The 19,337-nt window shown below is 34.0% G+C and overlaps 3 protein-coding genes across 4 annotated transcripts in view; all 3 read right to left on the bottom strand.

Moving 5' to 3' along the window:
• Nucleotides 1-2,393: 2,393 nt before the first annotated feature.
• LOC108734885 (isoaspartyl peptidase/L-asparaginase-like) lies at nucleotides 2,394-4,843 on the bottom strand. Its single transcript, XM_018466598.1, has 6 exons — nucleotides 4,547-4,843; nucleotides 4,366-4,483; nucleotides 3,952-4,120; nucleotides 3,348-3,522; nucleotides 3,060-3,191; nucleotides 2,394-2,956 (listed from the first exon to the last, which is right to left on the bottom strand). Exons 1-6 carry the CDS (start codon nucleotides 4,731-4,733, stop codon nucleotides 2,814-2,816), a joined length of 924 nt encoding a protein of 307 aa, XP_018322100.1. The 5' UTR covers nucleotides 4,734-4,843; the 3' UTR covers nucleotides 2,394-2,813.
• Nucleotides 4,844-5,665: 822 nt separating this feature from the next.
• LOC108734882 (isoaspartyl peptidase/L-asparaginase) lies at nucleotides 5,666-7,940 on the bottom strand. Its single transcript, XM_025976401.1, has 6 exons — nucleotides 7,438-7,940; nucleotides 7,267-7,384; nucleotides 6,644-6,833; nucleotides 6,373-6,553; nucleotides 6,166-6,297; nucleotides 5,666-5,903 (listed from the first exon to the last, which is right to left on the bottom strand). Exons 1-6 carry the CDS (start codon nucleotides 7,622-7,624, stop codon nucleotides 5,758-5,760), a joined length of 954 nt encoding a protein of 317 aa, XP_025832186.1. The 5' UTR covers nucleotides 7,625-7,940; the 3' UTR covers nucleotides 5,666-5,757.
• Nucleotides 7,941-10,503: 2,563 nt separating this feature from the next.
• Nucleotides 10,504-19,337, bottom strand: part of LOC108734899 (E3 ubiquitin-protein ligase Ubr3) — a 37,599-nt gene continuing 28,765 nt past the window's right edge. The window contains exons 10-27 of one of the 2 annotated variants that reach the window (XM_025976399.1): nucleotides 18,365-18,546; nucleotides 17,665-17,804; nucleotides 17,268-17,577; nucleotides 16,944-17,181; nucleotides 16,712-16,883; nucleotides 16,396-16,644; nucleotides 16,134-16,333; nucleotides 15,848-16,078; nucleotides 15,592-15,775; nucleotides 14,849-15,129; nucleotides 14,641-14,783; nucleotides 14,411-14,573; nucleotides 14,051-14,288; nucleotides 13,763-13,972; nucleotides 13,374-13,627; nucleotides 12,760-13,113; nucleotides 11,691-11,962; nucleotides 10,504-10,789 (exon numbers count right to left, since the gene is read on the bottom strand). In XM_025976399.1, the coding sequence (XP_025832184.1) occupies nucleotides 10,672-10,789; nucleotides 11,691-11,962; nucleotides 12,760-13,113; nucleotides 13,374-13,627; nucleotides 13,763-13,972; nucleotides 14,051-14,288; nucleotides 14,411-14,573; nucleotides 14,641-14,783; nucleotides 14,849-15,129; nucleotides 15,592-15,775; nucleotides 15,848-16,078; nucleotides 16,134-16,333; nucleotides 16,396-16,644; nucleotides 16,712-16,883; nucleotides 16,944-17,181; nucleotides 17,268-17,577; nucleotides 17,665-17,804; nucleotides 18,365-18,546 (3,939 nt within the window). In that variant the 3' untranslated portion in view covers nucleotides 10,504-10,671. The remainder of the gene's footprint in view (nucleotides 10,790-11,690; nucleotides 11,963-12,759; nucleotides 13,114-13,373; nucleotides 13,628-13,762; nucleotides 13,973-14,050; nucleotides 14,289-14,410; nucleotides 14,574-14,640; nucleotides 14,784-14,848; nucleotides 15,130-15,591; nucleotides 15,776-15,847; nucleotides 16,079-16,133; nucleotides 16,334-16,395; nucleotides 16,645-16,711; nucleotides 16,884-16,943; nucleotides 17,182-17,267; nucleotides 17,578-17,664; nucleotides 17,805-18,364; nucleotides 18,547-19,337) is intronic. The other variant, XM_025976400.1, reaches the window with a different exon arrangement.

The raw sequence follows: 19,337 nt of genomic DNA, 5'->3' as shown, positions 1-19,337 counted from the left end.
GGTGGTAAATGTAATAGGGTGGTTTGAAAATCTTACTAATATAACATTATTTTAAAGTCTATTGTAGCAGACAATCAAACTAGTACTATTCGCAAGTCGAATAAGAAAACTGCCCATATTTCTGAAGGAAAAGCTGCCTCCTCAGATATATAATTTTATTGTATACAAGCCAGCCGCTGCTTAGCGGGGAACTCGTAGATGAAGTGGTGAAGGGTCGGTAGGAGAGGGATGTATGGCCGTGGCTGGAGAGAGACACTACTGTATAGATCTTTATAATCCAATAAGATATAAGAAATAAAACACTTGGTACACTTTTGTTTCACAGTTTATTTAGAACACTCTAACAATTGTTTGTTTGTTTTCATTCTCTTTGATAATGGTTTAGCAGCCGAAACAATTGTTAGAGTGTTCTAAATAAACTGTGAAACAAAAGTGTACCAAGTGTTTTATTTCTTACATCTTATTAAATATGTTTCACCAAGTGCCTAGCCAAGAATTTCTTACATATTTATAGTTTAAGCTTAAGTTTATAGTACTACTACCCCGCCCTAATCTTGAAAATGCCAATTTTACGATATGCCCCGCCCTCTTAAAAGTTTAGCACCGTTTAAAATGCAGGAGAGGGGAATGCTTCCCCTCCACCACCAAATCATTATTATTAACAATTTCGACATTTTTAATATCCTATGTCCTTCGTTGTATCATTAAGAACACCCTGTAAAAATTTCATGCAAATCGGTACAGTAGTTTTCGCGGTTAGTGAGTTCAACTAGTGAGATAATCACAAATATCATTCACTCGTCCATTTTCCTGAAGGTTATTAAATAATTAGTGTCTAAGATATGAGAGTCCAAAAAAACAGGTAACAAAATTTGCTACCTCTGACTTTGTTCTATACGCAGTGGAAAGGTTAAGAGATTGGCAACCTTTTATCCTCAATTTACTCAAAACAGATTGCATTGCAGTATGAATTGCTTTCTCGAAATTCACAAAAAATGTTTGTGGTGAAAGAACATCTTAGTCCTGCACATTCAACAACAACACGCTTAAAGCATTTAACATAGGTCTCTGCAGTTTTATTAGGAAGCATAAAAATAATTCAAGAGGCATATACGAGGGTGGATTGATAAGTTTCCGGCCTAACCAAGAGATGACGCCACTAGGCCTACCTTGAGGTGACATTCTATAGTACCATCCTTGGATAGCTTGTAGCTATAGTTTCAGCCCGATCTCCTTGCTAGTGTAGGTTTGACAGCACGCTGAACAAGACGCCTCTGTGGTTTTCGTAAAAATGGAAAAGCAGGAAAATCGTGCTGTCATCAAATACTTTTATTTGAAGGGGTTAACGCCGAAGATGGACTCAACACTGGGGACATCCTCCCCGTCATATTCAACCGTTAAGCAGTGGGTTTCCGAGTTTAAAAAGGGTCGTGTGAGCACCTCTGATGGGCCTCGCTCAGGACGCCCCGTTGAGGTCACAACTCCAGATATGATCGAAAAAATTCATCAAATAGTGCTGGGAGACCGCAGATTGAAAGTGCGTGAGATAGCTGAGACCTGTAAGATGTCATATGAACGTGTGCAACATATTTTGCACCAACATTTGCATATAGAAAAGCTCTGTGCAAGATGGGTGCCGCGTTTGCTAACAGTCGACCAAAAATTGATTCGAAAAAACATTTCTACCGCAAATTTGTCATTGTATAAGCGTAATCCAAGCGAATTTTTGCGTCGATTCGTAACCGTTGACGAAACGTGGGTTCACCACTACACTCCTGAAACCAAAGAACAGTCTAAACAGTGGATTGGACCAGGGGAACCAACTCCAAAGAAGGCAAAAACAATTTTTTCGGCGAACAAGGTTATGGCTACTGTTTTTTGGGATGCAAGAGGTATTATATACATTGATTACCTTGCAAAGGGTAATACTATCACTGGTCAATACTACGCAGACTTATTGCAACGTTTGAGCCACGAGGTGAAAATTAAACGACCTCATCTGGCGAAGAAAAAAATCTTGTTTCATCACGATAACGCACCAGCGCACACGTCAATCGTTGCGACGGCTAAAATCAACGATCTAAAGTTTGAATTGATGCCGCACCCTCCTTACTCTCCAGACCTAGCCCCGAGTGACTATTTTCTGTTCCCTAATCTCAAAAAATGGCTTGGCGGTAAGAGATTTGCGGACAATGAAGAAGTAATCGAAGCTGTAAATGGTTATTTTGAGGAGCTTGACGAATCAGTCTATAGAGATGGCATTAATAGACTGGAACACCGCTATGAGAAATGTATCAGCCTTGGAGGAGATTATGTTGAGAAATAAAAAAAAAAAATTTTTAAAAACCTTGTTTTTCTTGGTCAGGCCGGAAACTTATCAATCCACCCTCGTATATGTGTAAAGTAAATATTTGGGATAGCTTTTAAATGTTCCATCCAGTTAAACGTTGGTCGCACTGTAAAGCACATCTGCACCCCCGACGGAATTTACGTGCTTTTAGAAGGTCATTAGTGTATTTAGAATTGAATTTACACTAACTCGTGTTTCAGTAAAAAATTTATTCACTTGGGGTTTAAATGATAGTTGATTTAAATAAGTGTATGAAAGAAGAATGTTAGGTAGGGAGCAAGAAGTAGAGATCTAACAATTGTGCCGATTTTTACAAATAAAAAATTTAACGTTTGTTTCGTTTTGACATTGCAAATCATTAAATATTTCAAACTATAAAAAATAGTCGATTTTAGACGTCATATTTTAAAAATTATTCGATGTAAAAAATACGTTGTTTTCCTATTTGTGTTTAGGTTTATGTTTATTCTATCTTAATGCACTCTACTTCATGCTGTCCTTTATCTACCCCAAAGTGAATTTCATCTCCTCTAACATAAGCCCATGGCATGCTACATGCGTTGAAGTACACACCTACATCTCCTTTTCTTGAAATAGCAATTGCACCTGAAATTTTTTTTATTTATGACTAGATTCAATTGTATCATCGTCCAAGAGAAATTTAATTGGGAAAACGTAATAAACGCCTGAAAATAAGGACCGTAATTACCTGCAGTAGAGTCTAATCTCCCTTTCAATTTTTCGATTCTTGATTTTGTTGCTGTATTTGCGGATTTACCTTTTTCCATGTCTCTGCAAATTTTATGGGCTAAAGCAAATCTCATGATATTTTCGCCAAAACCTACGACAATAAATATATTTAAAATAAAAGTAGTGGCTAGGAAAACATTATAGAGAAACAAGAAAATAATTTAATATTAATAAACATCATTATAAAAAAAAAACCTGAAAATTTTGTTCACAAATAAAACAATTATAAAATAGACTACAACCAGACCTGTACAAGACACGCCTCCTGCAGCGTTATCGGCATAAGTTCCACCTCCAATTTGCGACGAATCTCCGATTCTGCCAGGCATTTTCCCCGTCAACCCTCCTGTTGATGTAGCTGCAGCTATATTACCATCTTTATCTATTGCAACAGCTCCAACAGTGCTCCCTTTAGCGTGCACCTTTTTTGAAAAGAATGAAAATTAATAACATATATTTCAGTTTTAGAGTGCGAGATGATTGTTCAACCAGCTCACGAGTGCGCGGCTTAAAGGGACGCCATAAGGATACATGTATCTTCGTGAACTTTTTGCACTTTTTGTTGGAGATGAGTATTTCGCGAGTACCTTGTGTGTATATATGTATACGATCGTCAGTGATATCAAATGAAATGTGAACATATGTCTGTATGTTGAGAAACTCTAAAAAAATCCACTTGACTAGGTCAGATATATTTTGAGTAAAATCTAAAATCACTGAGCAACACTTAAGACTCGCGCAATAAGACATCAGGGACTTTTAGTAATCAGTTCATAGTTATTCTAAAATTTCTAAAATAAACTCCAACTAAATTATTGCTCAAAAATGAACTGTTAAATAAAATAACGCACCATAAACTCTGCTCCGGTTTTTTTAAATTTTTCCAAATCTTCTTTTGCTTTTTCAGTAACTAAACTTCCGGATGCCAATATTGGTACGCCATTACTTGCAGCAAACTGTTTTACGCCTTCATCCGCGAGGATAACGTGATTAGTTTTTTCTGCGACAAGCCGAGCTACACTATTAAATGGAAGTAGAGTATATGAGGTAGTATTTACATTAGTTGGTAAATAAGAGTGAATACTTCTGCGGCTGCTAGTATAGAGTGCAGGTAATTATTAATGAGCATTTTCAATTAAAAGTACCATAAGTAAAATTTAATTAAGTAGGAAATTGTTTTAAAAATTGTTTACTTGAAAAATCTGAATTGGATCTAAATGCTTTTATTTAGATTGGATTTAATATCTTAGGTACCAAAAACTAACCTTATAGGGTGAGCAATGTCTTTACATATTGCTACACCTCCTGCTGACATGTCTTTACCAACCATTATACTAGATTCCATTTCGACATCTCCTTTACAAGTTAAAGCTGATCCAATTCCTGAAAAATTACAGAAATGCACAATTTAATTAATATTATTACTGTAATACAAATATAATTTACCTGCGTTAAAATGTTTGTCATCTTCCAATACATTTACAGCACTTTCGACGGCCTGTACAACCGATCCTGTACACAGTAGTGTCCTATAGCCTTCTAAGGCTGCTGATTTTATACCTTGAATGACTCCATCGAGCATACACTCTTCTATTTTCCCTGCTCCACCGTGAACCAGTATAGTTGGTTCCATTGTTTAGCGATTAAAAGAAAACTAATCAAAATACACGAAAAGACAGAATTTTTTATTACACAACAGTCGAGATTTGACACTTTTGAACAAAAACTTTTTTTGAAGTGTCTTTTAACAATTTGTGGTTCCTTTGATTTTATATTTTGTTACAAAAAAATATACAGGTATCTATAGGTATTTTAATGTATATTAAAATTCCTGGTACAGAAATATGTAATATAAATTAGTAAATTAGCTAATAGTGATAATTAATAAATATAAAATTGGAGATCAAAAATAAAAAGTCGATTTTCAAGATCTAGGAAGTCAAATAAGTTGGGATGGAGTAAGGGGTATAGACATAAAATAAAGAATAGCGCAGAGTTGACTTGCTTTTAACAAAAACAAATTACTTGTGCTCGTTAACAAATAATTTAGAAATCCGAAAAATAATAAGTGTATTTTTGGAGCACTCTTCTGTACGGGTACGAAACGTGGACGATGGGTGCAAAAGCTTTTGAGATGTGGTGCTATGGCAGGATAAAGAAAATTCCACGGATAAAAAAGGTTAGAAATGAAGAGGTGTTAAAAAAGAGTAGGATAACAGAGGGAGCTATAAAAATCAATTTAAAAAGGAGAAGTAGCAGGACAACTTCTGAGACGTAAATTAGAAACAGAAACAGGAATAGGAGTAGAGTGGTAGAGGAAGACCTAGTTTAGAATACGATTTGCCTAATTATGTGGGAGGTTCGAGTTTCGGGAAGTGCGAAGATTGGCCAAGCAAAAGAAGCGGAGGTACCTGTTCAACCAATCTTCGGACTGAGTAGACCATGGTGATGATGATAATTTTGCCTATTAAGGATATTATTTGGCATTAAATGCTTTAGAAATCAACCCATATATTTAAATAGCACATGCTCGCAGAGGAGAGAAAGTTAATGGAAAAGCAAAGAAAGAACAAAAATATATATATATTTATTGCTTTGTAGAATATCAGACACGTAAATAGTAACATTTATGGATAAAGTGCATATATTGTTGGTGTTTAAATTTCGTCTTCCACACATTCTACTTCGTGTTGACCCTGCTCTATACCAAAATGTAGTTCTGAGCCTTTAACATAAGCCCATGCCATTCGTTTACTGCTAAAACTTATGCCTACTTCTCCTATTTTCGATACGGTTATAGCACCTGTGAACATTCGTACACATTTAGAAATAATTTAACAAATTTATAATGGGATTAAACAAGGAATAGATTTCTCTAACATTTTAACGGCATATTTTGTAGTCTTTAAAATAAGCAGTAGGTACAACAAAAATAACTGAAAATCGAAAATATCTGTTTTGACTGGAAACAATCCAACTTTATGCAAATATTCAAGTTTTTAATTTTGTGGTTTTTTTGTATACTTTTATCAAAATAGTTTTTGTTCTTTGTTGTAATTATTCACCTGCAGTATTGTTAAGTCTTCGGGTCATTTTTTCAACAGATTCTTTAGTTGCCAGTCGTGCTGATTTACCATTTTCCATATCCTTACAAATACTGTGTGCTAAGCAGAATTTAAGGATTGTTTCGCCGTGCCCTTGAATGTTTTAATCTTAAGAATTTGTATGTGATAAGCAGAAGGTACATGAAAAAGTTTAAAATATATAATAACCTGTGGTTGACACAGCTCCACTGTTGTTATCAGCGTATGATCCACTTCCGATTTGAGATGTGTCACTGACCCTTCCGGGCATTTTCCCATTTATTCCACCCGTTGAAGTAGCAGCAGCGACATTCCCTAAACCATCCACTGCTACTGCTCCCACTGTACCCACTTCTCCGGCATTTTTTGGCTAAAGTAATAAATATTCAAAAATCAAATTTTAAGGACTTACAATTTTTGATTCAATGCTGCGTTTGAATAATATTTTAATTTTTTATACCTTAATAATCCCTCCTATTTCTGTCAATTGGCCGCCGTGTTGTTTATAATCTTCCAATGCTTTTTTTGCAAAATCTGTCACCAAAGCTCCTGGTTCCAAAATCGGAATGCCTTTAGATTCAGCAAATTTTTGCGCACCCTCTGCAGAAAGAATTACGTGCGGGGTTTTTTCCATTACAAGACGAGCTAAGCTGAACAATAATTAATGTAAAAACATTAATGCATTTTTTAAATTAATCAATGATTTTTTTATTGATAAATCACGAATACTTTTATACAAAATATTGAATAAAACAATTAACTTCTTTTTATTATAATTAACATACAATCATGCTACCATTTCAAAATTTTGCCAATTTAGAATTCCCTTTGAGAACGTCTAGAAATGCTCTGTTTGATAAATATTATACGTTTTAGTTGGTCATTGACCTTTCTATAAATAAATTTATTATACATATAGTTTGTTGAATGCGTAGAATTAAATACTAAATTCTATATTATATTAAATTACATACACTTTTCTAAATAGTTGAATCAAGAAATAAATTTCTTTTCAAATGAATAAAATTTTTGTAAAATTATTAGTGTTTAAATTTATAATAAATGATACTAAATGGAATTTACCTTATAGGATGTGATATGTCTTTGGTAATTGATATAGCTCCAGCATTTAAATCTGAGCCAAGCATGATACTAGCATCCATTTCCACATCCCCATTTAAATTTAAAACAGATCCATAGCCTGAATATTTTAATTACGTAACAATACCATTATTTTATATAAATATTTTTTACCTGCATTAAAATATTCATCATCTTCCATTAATCTAACGGCTGATTCCACAGCGTCAAGTACTGAGCCCCCATTTTTTAGTGCCTTGTATCCTTCCACTGCTGCTAATTTGACACCCTTAATTTTACCACTGACTCTGTCATCAGTAATATCTCCAGCACCACCATGAACAAGTACCACAGGATCCATGTTTCTTTCACAGTAGTAAATAAGTTGTACTGTATAAAACGATTACATATACATCACGCTTTATCCACTGGTGAAAGCCAAGTTTTTAAGTGGTTTGGTATAGTCTGCGGTCAATTATTATATAAACGGCTACACAGGTCTTTTTCATGCATTTATCAAGGCAAATAATTTTTTATTTTGACACAGAATTTTGATGTACGTTGACATTATATGTACTTACAAATATTGTCTTGAATTATTTATCACTAGGAGATAAAATAAGTTTGTGTACATGATAAAAATTTACTATAAACGGGAAACGTAAGTTATTGCACCCGAACACAATTTCTACAGACTATTGATAAAACAGTTACAAAGCAATTGTTCATTATGTTTAATGTTTAAGAAGAAAATATATTTCTACTCAACATTGGACAATTGAGTGATTGAATTATTTAACTTTTTATATTAGAAATTTTTTTGCAAATTCGTAGAGTAACAAACTTTCATTTTCGTGTCATTAGCAGTAGTTACTAAAGTTGTCGAAATGTTGAAATTATATACTCTCAACTACACTCCTGTTTCAATAATTATGTCTTTATATATAGTGGTTTTTGAGAATTTTTTACAAGATAATATGTATAATATTCCCATTTTTACACAATATATAGAAAATTTTCGATACTCATTTAGGAAGGCAGATAATATAAATCAGGATGAAAAAAGCAGTAGACATATATATAATAAATAGAGCAAGACCAAATCGCTTTTAAAGTCTCTTTTCTGACCGCGAATGGTTAATTTGAAAATTCTAGACTGTAAATAAGCATACTGAGCACATTTTTGTACGGGTGCGAAACGTGGACGGTGAACTGGTGGAAAGGAAAAAGACGCATTTGGGATGTGGCGTTATGACATTAATAAAATACCGTGGATAGTAAAGATTACAAATGAGGGGGTATTAAAAAAAGTAAGAGAATAGAGGACGGTCTGGGAGTTAATAATGAAAAGGAGACGTAGGATAAGGATAGGATGGTAAAACGTTCTCGGGAAGATTGACTAAGGACAAGAAGGTGTAAGTGCGTGTACGTAAAACCAATCTTTGGATTGACGTCCTCAGGGTGAAGATACAGCAAAAATAAAAACCTCTTACTTCAATTGTTTGTAGTCCCATTAATCTCATACAAAATTAAATACAAACTACAATAATTAAAATTTGCTTGTAGAATTATTTTGTATTTTTTAAACAACTTTATTATCCAATGAATATAGTGACAGTTTATAAACAACTTCCGTTCTTAGCCGCTAGACTTAAGGCTATTTATCCATCATTTCTGTATGATATAGGTACAGTAATAAATAAAAAGGCGGAAAATTAGCAACCAAAGAGCAAATTTTTTCAAGTTCGCGTTCTGTTTTTTCTGTTAATAGTGCTCCTTCGAAATTCTTCTCCATCAGGAAAATACAAAATCGAAACTTAAACGATTAAAAGTGAACTTAACGCTGTGAAATTAATATATCACAATTCTTCTTATCATTTAATATATACAAATAGATAATAAAAACAGTTTCGTGAAACCCGATTCATTAAAGGCAATAATTAATTCGTGTAAGACAATATATTTCGGCTGTTGGGAAAAAAATAAAATGTCGTTGTTGATAAGTTCTTTATTTTTTAATGAATCTGGCTGCACTTTTCTTTCCCCTTCCATGTTCTTATATCTGAATTATTTTCAATTAAAAAAATACATCATAATATTCGTATAGTGCGTTGTGTTAAAAAAAAAAAAATAACAAATATCTTTCCTCTACATTTTACAAAATAACAACGTAACGTTCACGTTACAGTTTCATCTTCCGTGTTGTTTATAATCTTCCAATGCTTTTTTTGCAAAATCTGTCACCAAAGCTCCTGGTTCCAAAATCGGAATGCCTTTAGATTCAGCAAATTTTTGCGCACCCTCTGCAGAAAGAATTACGTGCGGGGTTTTTTCCATTACAAGACGAGCTAAGCTGAACAATAATTAATGTAAAAACATTAATGCATTTTTTAAATTAATCAATGATTTTTTTATTGATAAATCACGAATACTTTTATACAAAATATTGAATAAAACAATTAACTTCTTTTTATTATAATTAACATACAATCATGCTACCATTTCAAAATTTTGCCAATTTAGAANATGAGTCGAAAAAAGTGAATTCCTTTGTATATGTATATTGGGTTTAGTTAAGGACCTTTTTTGAATTAAATTAGTAGCAAATTTTTATGTTTCTACTAGAAGTAATAAAAATTATGCTTTAAGAAAATTATTTTGCATCCTGATTGCTCTTTTCTTTATTTTTATGAAACACTGAAAAAGAACAAATATTTTGTTCATTTATGTACATACGATTTTTTAAGCAAAAATTTAAATAAAAATTTGTTATATCGACAGTTTATTTAAAATTATTTCACTTTTTTCAAATCTCAGTAAAATATACCCTCTTTAAAATGTTTTTATTGCTTTATAAGTAACGGGAAACATAGTAGTGACTAGATAGTAGCATGAGTTAGATTTAAATGAAGTTTAAGCCTTTACATCAGAAGGGTTTGCAAAGGATCGCTGATAATATTGTAGATAAAATTTCATTTTGCCATGCCCAAAATAAATAAAATCAAACAACCATAAAATAATGACGCATTTGTGAAGTACTACAAGTAGTGAACCAATTAAATAAAAAGCATTAACGGAAAAAAAATAGACTACAATTTGCTTAACGACATAATTTGTTAAGACCTTTTTATACGCATTAATATTAATTTTTTCTCTGACTACAGCTGTAGATTTTTTTTGAAGACATGCTCAAACGGATTTGCAGTTTTTTAAAGAAGCACCTGGTGTTATTGTCCAAACTACAATAACGTATAGTGTGTGTTTAATAAATGAGAAACGAGATATTTAAAAAAATCATTGTATGTAGTCATAATATTAGTCTTAAAAACACGGTTGTTCGTAGTGGACAATTGCAGATAAAACAATAAAAACCTTGCAGCTATGTATGTTTACGGAAGTTGCAATCATTCACAGGCCATCTCTATGCCAAACCCACGATTTTTTGGTGTGCTCGAACCTGTGAGCCAGCCATTGTTGCTCCAACAATTGGTATCGATCCTTGCTAAGATATAAAGGTTTACCGCGTCTAAAATCAAATTTAAATTAACAATATAAACAACGATTCAGTCCCGAATATCAAAAAAAAGAAAACGGTTTTTATAATTAAGTTTTATGAGAAATTATTTTTTTTTTAATTTATGGCTATAATACATATAGATGCAAACGACGATTGGCGAAGTGGAAAAGAAAAAGTTGAAAGCGTTTGAGATGTGATGCTATAGGATGATGAATATACCGTGGATGGAAAAGGTTAGAAAGGAGGAAGTATTGGAAAAAGCAAGAGAACAAACAGAGAGCGTTACGAAGGTTTTCGATGGAAATTGTCTCAGGATAAGAAGGCGTGGTGTGCGTGTTCAACCACTATTCAAACTGATGACATTGTGATGATAATCATAATGATTTTTAGTTCACCAATGACATTGCTACAGATATAACGTGGAAGGTAATCTGCAAACTCTGACTGAAAGGGAGGAAAGTGAAATAGGCGAAAATATAAGAATGGGTATTGAAATGGTCTCTACTATTTTTAATTGTACTGACAATGAATATTGTCTTTGTTTATACAGATATTCGTACCTATATCGTCTTTCATGGTTAGTTACAAAAAATATGTTTTGGCACTTTCCACATATCACCTAATTTTTGGTAGACATATGAAATAAAAATTTAGGCGAAGATATAAAACAAAATTATAAAAACATTCATTTCAAAATATTCACAGCAGGAAATAGATGACGTACTGTAGTCCAAGTTCTTTTTTACTAAAAGTTGCGTCAATGTTTTATTCACAGGAATAGAAACGTGTGTAATATTAAGTAGTCTCTAACCGCTTTCTATATTATTAACTATATATAATGATTAACTATAAATAATACGTTTCTTAAAAAAAATTGTCAAAATTCAAAGGTTTATTACCGTACACTTACTTTAAATCACGATCTTCCTCTTCAAAATCATCGAGATATAGCGAGCCCCATAGACAAGCCCTTCGGCCTCTTATCACGATTATATAGGTCGAGGTGACGACTAGGAACACGCCTGTGCCGGCCCCGCATTCTCGCGAATGCGCAACCGCTTCGCACACATCTTGTTGCTTACAACAGCTCTGTTTTAAACAAACGATTGTGCCACACAAAAGACAAATGCTCGTCTCCTGTGGTACCGAGTGGCACTGGCTACACGGCCTCTCGTGGTAATACTGAAAGGTAATATTACAATGAATTTTACGACTACATAATAACGCTTATTATGTAGTTATATTCATTTGATTATACCACTTCTTCAAATTATATGGATTTAAATAATTATTCGTTTATTTTTTTGAAGTTGTACTTCTTTTGAGACGTTGAGAGTAATATTTTAGCATGAAACTAACGAAAATGTTAGCGGGCATGTGGCTTGAGTTCAAGCGCAATATTAGAACTGGTGGTCTGGTATTGGTTGTACCCAACACTACACCGTGATATTTAAATGCGTAGTCGAAGATATTGTTTAAATAAATACATAACTATTGTTATTGTTAAATAAACATGTAAACAGAAGTACAACTTCTAACACGTTTTTATAAGTACACATTATCGTTTTTATCATTAGGTTGGTATCTAGCATTGCTTTTTGTATATATAAGTCTACTGGATATCCTCTGTACATATACTTTGTTATCATGTATGAATTTTTATGTTTTCATGCAAGAAAAAAAATAAATAAATTACTAATTCCTCTATAATTCTGCATCCTAAATACTAAATTAATTTTGGCGACCTAACTGTTCAAATCTTTTGAGATTAAACAGCTTTTTCTCAATAATAAACTTTTTTAGGGTAAGAGAGTTATTATGGGTTAGTTGATAATTATACTAAATATCTATTTTACTCATTATTTTGTTTTTTGAAATATAAGAGAAAAATGGAATTTACATTCTTTACTTTCTTAAATGTCTTATAAATAGCTCACATAAAAAACTCAAAAAATAAATAGTATATAAAAAAATCTTACCGTGAATATTTTTTCGTACTCTCTGGGCAACTGAAGCAACCGCGGAGGATGCCAGCTAATATGCTGGTCGACAAGAAAGGATCTTGAAGCGATTGGGCTTTTTGAGGTAAAACTAGCCATCTGCGCACACCACATTCGTGGTGATATTATGTGCATATCGGTGTTGGTTGGCCAATTAAGGGCCACGGCCGCGTTGAAACATTCCCAATCCATGCCTTCGGTTACAAGTTCCAAGTAGTAGACCAGACGAACGAATTCGCTTTGGGGAGTGCGTATATCCGGCAATGACTGATTGTAGACGTGATGTCGAAGGAGGGAGGCGATTCGCAAGAATGGTAAACACAACTTTTGAACCTGGGAAATAATACTTTATTTTTTATCACGAAATTACTTTCTATAGAATAGTAAGAGGCAATACATACAATAGAAATTGAATAAGACTTTATGAAAACGGAACAAGATTTAATTTAAAGATTAAGCATGGTTGAACTTTCAACTATTAATTTAAACTAAGTGATTAATTTTTGACAATAATTTCTTAAATTAAGTATCAAATAATCAAATTTAAATTATTGCCATTTTTACTAAAATGTTATGACTGTTTTATCACTGACCTGTTGCTCGAGAGCAATCAAGTTAACCTGGAGATTGGTGCTACAACTGGGTTCGTCATCATCCATGTAAAGATCGGAACGTCCCAAACATTCATTGATTAGTGCAAGGGCACTTGATAGGGATGCAATTCGACCAGAGGCGACATTTTCACACGCTTTGGCTCGTTCCGCCCCTGTTAAGCCACACGATACCTGCGCCACTACTTGATAATACAATAAGTTGTACATCATTTTTACTACTGTGGTGAAGTACGCTGGAACAAAATTAATACTGAAAATATACGTTTTTATTTACATTAAATACTATTCATGTGCTAAGAGTTTTAATAAATGGACAGGCAGAATGATACAAAATTTATTTAAGTATTTATTAAAAACAAACTACTTACATTGATCCAAATGAAGAGGCAATAGAAGAACGAATTGCAAGAGCAAAGCAACTGGATCTCTAAGTAGTAAAGGAACTTCTCGTTCGACGGGCGCGAGAGACATTGAAGAAGAGGGAGCCGAGGGTAAACCACAGAGCTGTTGGAAGGTCATCCATGCCGGCCACAAAGCCAAAACACGGGCATGGACAGCAAGAACATGAAGTAATGGTACTGCAAAATAATAATGAACATAATATTTTACAAATCAAACATTTGAAAATCCATTTAGGGATCATAATATTAATTTACCTATACAGTCCCTTTTTGGTAGTAAGGGATTTGGTGGCTCATTTGCATTTATCACAAGACTGCCACCCCTTTGAATCAATTCCACCTCCAGATTGGTGCGAGCTATAGAAGTGACAAAGAGGAATAGGCTCTGGTGACTAGGCTTGTCACCTTTTGGCTTGAACATGGGTTTCAGTTGCGTGCTACTTGTCATGTCTTCCATTGCTTTACCCATTGCTTCTGATAACTTAGTAGTATTCTGTAAGAATTTTTTTTTCTATTTTACCAGAGCAAATGAGGTACGACAACTAACTAATTAATGGTACTTTTGTACATTTATCAAAGTGTGTATTACAATATAATAAAAAACAAAAGTCTTACAGGCGTTTGTTCGTTTTCTTTAAGAAAATCACTAAGCTCATTGAGAGCGTCAGACATACTGGTAGGCCGTGATCGCACCATCTGAGAGCAATCTCCTAACTGGGGTGACAGGGGAAGTACAGAATTAGCTAATTGTCTACATAATGGACAGAGGTATTCGCCACTAAAATAAAAACGGTCGACATAAAAGCAAATCTCATCAACATATATTTTACAAAATTTTCACATACTCATCAGGCGATAAACTTTGTTGTCTTTGCTGTGCTAACGAGTGCAAATATGACTCTAGACAATCCAGATGAAGATGATGTCCACATGTTTGAACATGGACTCCGCCTTCCCAACCAATATTTATAGACAGCAACCAGGAAGGCTATGAAAAGAAGGTCAAATTAATACAGCAATAATTTTTTATTAGATGGTAGAAGGTTAACTGACCGAGTCAAAATATCGGTTCAATTCTTCTACCCTTCTGTCGAACTCGCAAGTCAACGTGTCATCCCTTCGGAAATGCTCCCGTTCTTCGTCACAGGTAGGCAATGTCGCCCTTTCGTTTCCGTGGCCTTGGCGTCGCCGATGTCCTATCACGCTTGTGGTCTGCACGAGTACGACTAACCCCATTGGTTTGTCATCAGTACTTGGAGTACTCTGATTACAAATCACGCAGTCGTACTCCTGCTTGCTTATCAGAATATTCTCGTCGTTTTTCCAGTCCATACCTAAATAATTATTTTTAATGTTTAATTTTCATGTCTTTAGACAAGAAAGTTTAAAATTAATTTACAATTCATCACTCTATAATATTTTTTTTTGCTCGTAAGCTATTCCACATTAAAATCGTATTCACATGATGTGTAACATGTAACCTTGGCAACAAACAAACGCAAATTACTATATGGCAATGCAATATGTTGTTAAAAATCAATATTAGCAGACCGAACGGTTGACAGTTGTCTTCCTTCTCCCTTTTCCTTGTTCTTTAGGCAAACGCCAAATGTAGACAGCATTGATTAAATAGCGCGCGCTTCTCTTTCTTAATTCCGGTAACGCGTTTCCGTCGCATTCACGAAATCACTTTCATAGTTTCACATACGTATATACCGAGATGTACGATATTACATATCAAAAAGTAGGAGATGTTACCTACAAAGGCTATTGAACAGTATTAATGCGAGACTTACTTGTGGCACTTGCTTCGGTCTCCATTTTTTCCATGAACTGTTTCTGTCTAGAAGCAAACTCAGCCATAAGTTTCTGCTGTCGTTCTTTCGCCCTTCGCCTTCTTTCTTCCCGTTCTTTATCTTCCCTACGCTTTTGCTCCTCTTCACATTCCGATTGCGGAGGCCACAACTTCAACCTGGTTTCCTATACAGATACAAACAATAAAGTTAATATATGTATAGGTTTATACAATATTTGATGTTTTCGAAGACTTACTTGTATACAATTTTTACATGTACTATCTAACGCGGATATTTTTTGAAGTAATTTGGTTACGAAAAACGGTCCATCACCAATAACACCGAAAGAATCAGACGTGCTCGAACTTGCTTCCACTTCTTCTGGATTGTAACTATCTGGTATTCCAGATAGTTGAGAATGTAACTTTAATAGCAAGGAGATTATACTTTCGTTGATTTTTATACTAGACGGATTCATACTTTTACCCTAAAAAATTAAAACAGTTTGAAAACGGAATAGAATAATAAGACAAAAAAGTTACCTCTACTTGTCTTCTTTTATAGTGGTAATGGTAATTCTTTCGATGACCAGATCCGGACGGAACGAGTTCTGTACTGGTGTTTGTTCCACTATTTTCCGCATTCCAATTAGGCGGTCTTCCAACTTCGTTGCCAGCTAGTATTGCGAGATGCTCTGTGAATGTCGTTGGTAGTGGATGTTGATCTTGAATCGTTGGAATACCTTTTAATAAACATAAAAATTTAGGTGCCTATAGGAAATAATGTTTTACAAATTTAACGTACTAGGTGTGGATGTGACGACGCTCATGTCTTGTGGTACAGCAACAGTCATAGAAGTATCGCCGTCAGAAGTTGTTGAAGTTGAAGGACCCAGTAACATTCTTGGATAATAGGTGTCTGAATAATACAATTCTTCAGGATTACGTCTCTGTCGCCTACTTCCCTCCTCTAACATAAGTACGTCATACGCTTCTTCGGCTGACATATCTGACATCTCGTTGTCGACTTCTAAACCTTCCCATTCACTATCACCTTTTGAAATTGCCAAAAAGAACAAATATTGCTTTATTAATATACAGATATCATTATATCCACTTACTTTCTGAACTATACGCTATAGGAGACACTACAGGGTCAGGCTTTAAAATAACACGGTTGATAACGGTTTGTAGATTTTCTGTGAGGCAATCAGTCTTAAACCAGTTTGAAAGATCCATGTCATGCATCTGTCTCTGACTTTGACCAGGGGCACTTTGGCACATTTTAAAGCTCTGTAAATAGTGTAAAAAATTGTTTTTCACTTTATCTTTGTTACTCTACATTGTACTAACCTCGTCGCCCTTTTCGCAAACTTCCACAGCCATTTCCAACAAGAAAATTATTAGGGCTATCACATGTTCGCTTATTTGACCCTTCACAGCTTTATATAGTACCACAAATGCGATGGCATGGAACACTTTAGATTGCAAAATTTTGCGGGGATCTTCGTAGGCAACGGATGTGGGAGCAGGTTGCCTGAAAGGTGGCCAAGGGCTTGTTCCTGGCTTTAGTTTATTCGCTTGTTTAGCACTAAAAATGTGAAAATTTTTATCTTATGTATTCTGCAGCAATATTAACATTTCCATCATAAGTAACATAAAAGTAAGTGCACTTACTATTCCGTAAACCTGTCCATTGACGTTTGAAAATCCCTCCGATGTACTGCCCTCAGAAGAACCTGTATAGGATCGTATTGATTTTCCCAGACTGATGTTTTCGGTACGTACATTCCTTGTTGCATGTTCCCGGTTGCTTCAAGAGCAGGAGCTCGATAATCGGCCACCTCTGCCAACAATGATTCAAAGTCGCGACTCTGGGAAGTTCCACACCTTTCTGGCATTAACTCCATAAGTTGTGAATGCGTTTTATCACCCATGCATAGTAACGTTATCATTTCGAGGCGATTCAACTCCGTTTCTGATAAACCTGGGTATAGTACGATTAGAAATATAAAAGAAATGAACTATTTAATATAAAAATGAACTAAACAATTATTGTTTTTTGAGACATTACCTAAATTAGTTCTAACGCTGACCAGGGTTGCGAGAAATGTCAAAAAACTATCTAACATGGGCGTGTCGTGGACTCCATACAACAGGGCGTTAACAGGAGACTGTTGAGGAGCTATACTCATAAAACCATTTATTCGGAACCTATTTAGGAAAAATATACTTCATGGTTTAGCTATTGTCATATTTATTCATTTATAGAAAAGAAATGTTTGTTTTCAAAATTAAATAGTTCAAAAGTTTCAGACACAAGAATATTGTTCTGACAATAATAGCGTGGATACAGCGCCTCTTCTTTTAAAGTGACCATTAACAAGCCGAATTCTCGTAAGGGGCTTGCTTTATATTGACGAGTCTTTCACTTCCCTCTTTGCCAAAATTCTTGATAGAGGCGCTGCATCTTAGACTGTTCTGGACTTTATTATTGAACTGCTTAGGTATACATACGTATACGTAGTATTTGAATGAATTATGTATCTCCTTAATTTGGTTTAAGACTGATAAGATTTAAATTACAGACCTCTACATTTTCATGGTTTATGAGGTCATTTTATTGCGTAGCGATATTATTTATGTAAAATAATGAAGTAAAAACAGAATCATTCTGTGATAATGAATCCATTGATTTCAAAACAAAATAATGAGATGACTTCACTGTTTGTTTGCGATATGAAACGTATGAGTATTAAAATAAGAAAACTAACTTGTCTATGAGAATGGTGAAAAAGAAATCCATTGGAATGCGGGTACAACATATTTGCAATAAATACAAATCAGCGTCAACCATTGAATTACAAAAATTACATTGAATATATGTCATGGCTTGTCCTTTTATTTGGAGACCGTTTCGAACCCATAGCCCATTTAAAATTTCGTAAAACGCAACCTGAAACAAAAAAAATATATATTTTATAAATCAACTTTGTAATTTTATTTACTCGTTGTTTTTGTGGGATAATAACGATGACAAAATTTTGGAAAAGTCTCTTTTTGGTAATCTTACACATATGTATTTTATTTAAAATTCTAATTGAAACAATTGAACAAAAATAAGCTAGTTAAGAAAATAAATTGAAAATACAAATAAATTCATACAAATAAAAATGAATGGTTAAATGTATTGCTAAGGCAAAACTGAAGAATGGCTGGAGTAATGCTATTTTCATTTAAATATGCGTTGAAGTACGAGGAAGGTTTTTATGAAGAGAAAAATTGGAAAAATGGAAAAATTGCACGGAAAAACGTAAAACCCAAATTCTTATTCAACACATTTACACTGTTCCCAGCTGTTAATTCTAGGGAATTGCCAAATGTATGATGGAGCATCATTTGAGAACTGATCAACCAATTTGGTTGATTTCCCTTTTGTTGCGTTTGTAATTGTCAGGGCAAGATTTGTATGGGAAATTGTTTGGAAAATACACGGGAAAACTAGAAATTTGGACGGTTATCTTCATGTTAAATTTTAACGTTTTTATATTGTTTGAAATAGCTGAAATTTTGTATACATGTGTCCTTGATTATGTGAACAGGGAATAAAGAAGAATTTCGAAATTAACTTCTAAGGGGGTGAAAATGTAGCCAAGTTTGGGTGGAAATTTTTTTTTTTTTGTATTTATGTTTCTTGGTATAATTAATCGAGCACATATTTCGTTATTATAAAAAACTAGACCTCTG

This window comes from Agrilus planipennis, unplaced genomic scaffold, assembly GCF_000699045.2.
Source record: "Agrilus planipennis isolate EAB-ADULT unplaced genomic scaffold, Apla_2.0 scaffold84, whole genome shotgun sequence".
NCBI classification, from domain to species: domain Eukaryota; kingdom Metazoa; phylum Arthropoda; class Insecta; order Coleoptera; family Buprestidae; genus Agrilus; species Agrilus planipennis.
Note: the sequence above shows the minus strand (reverse complement) of the source record. Positions and strands in the feature narration are given on the sequence as shown.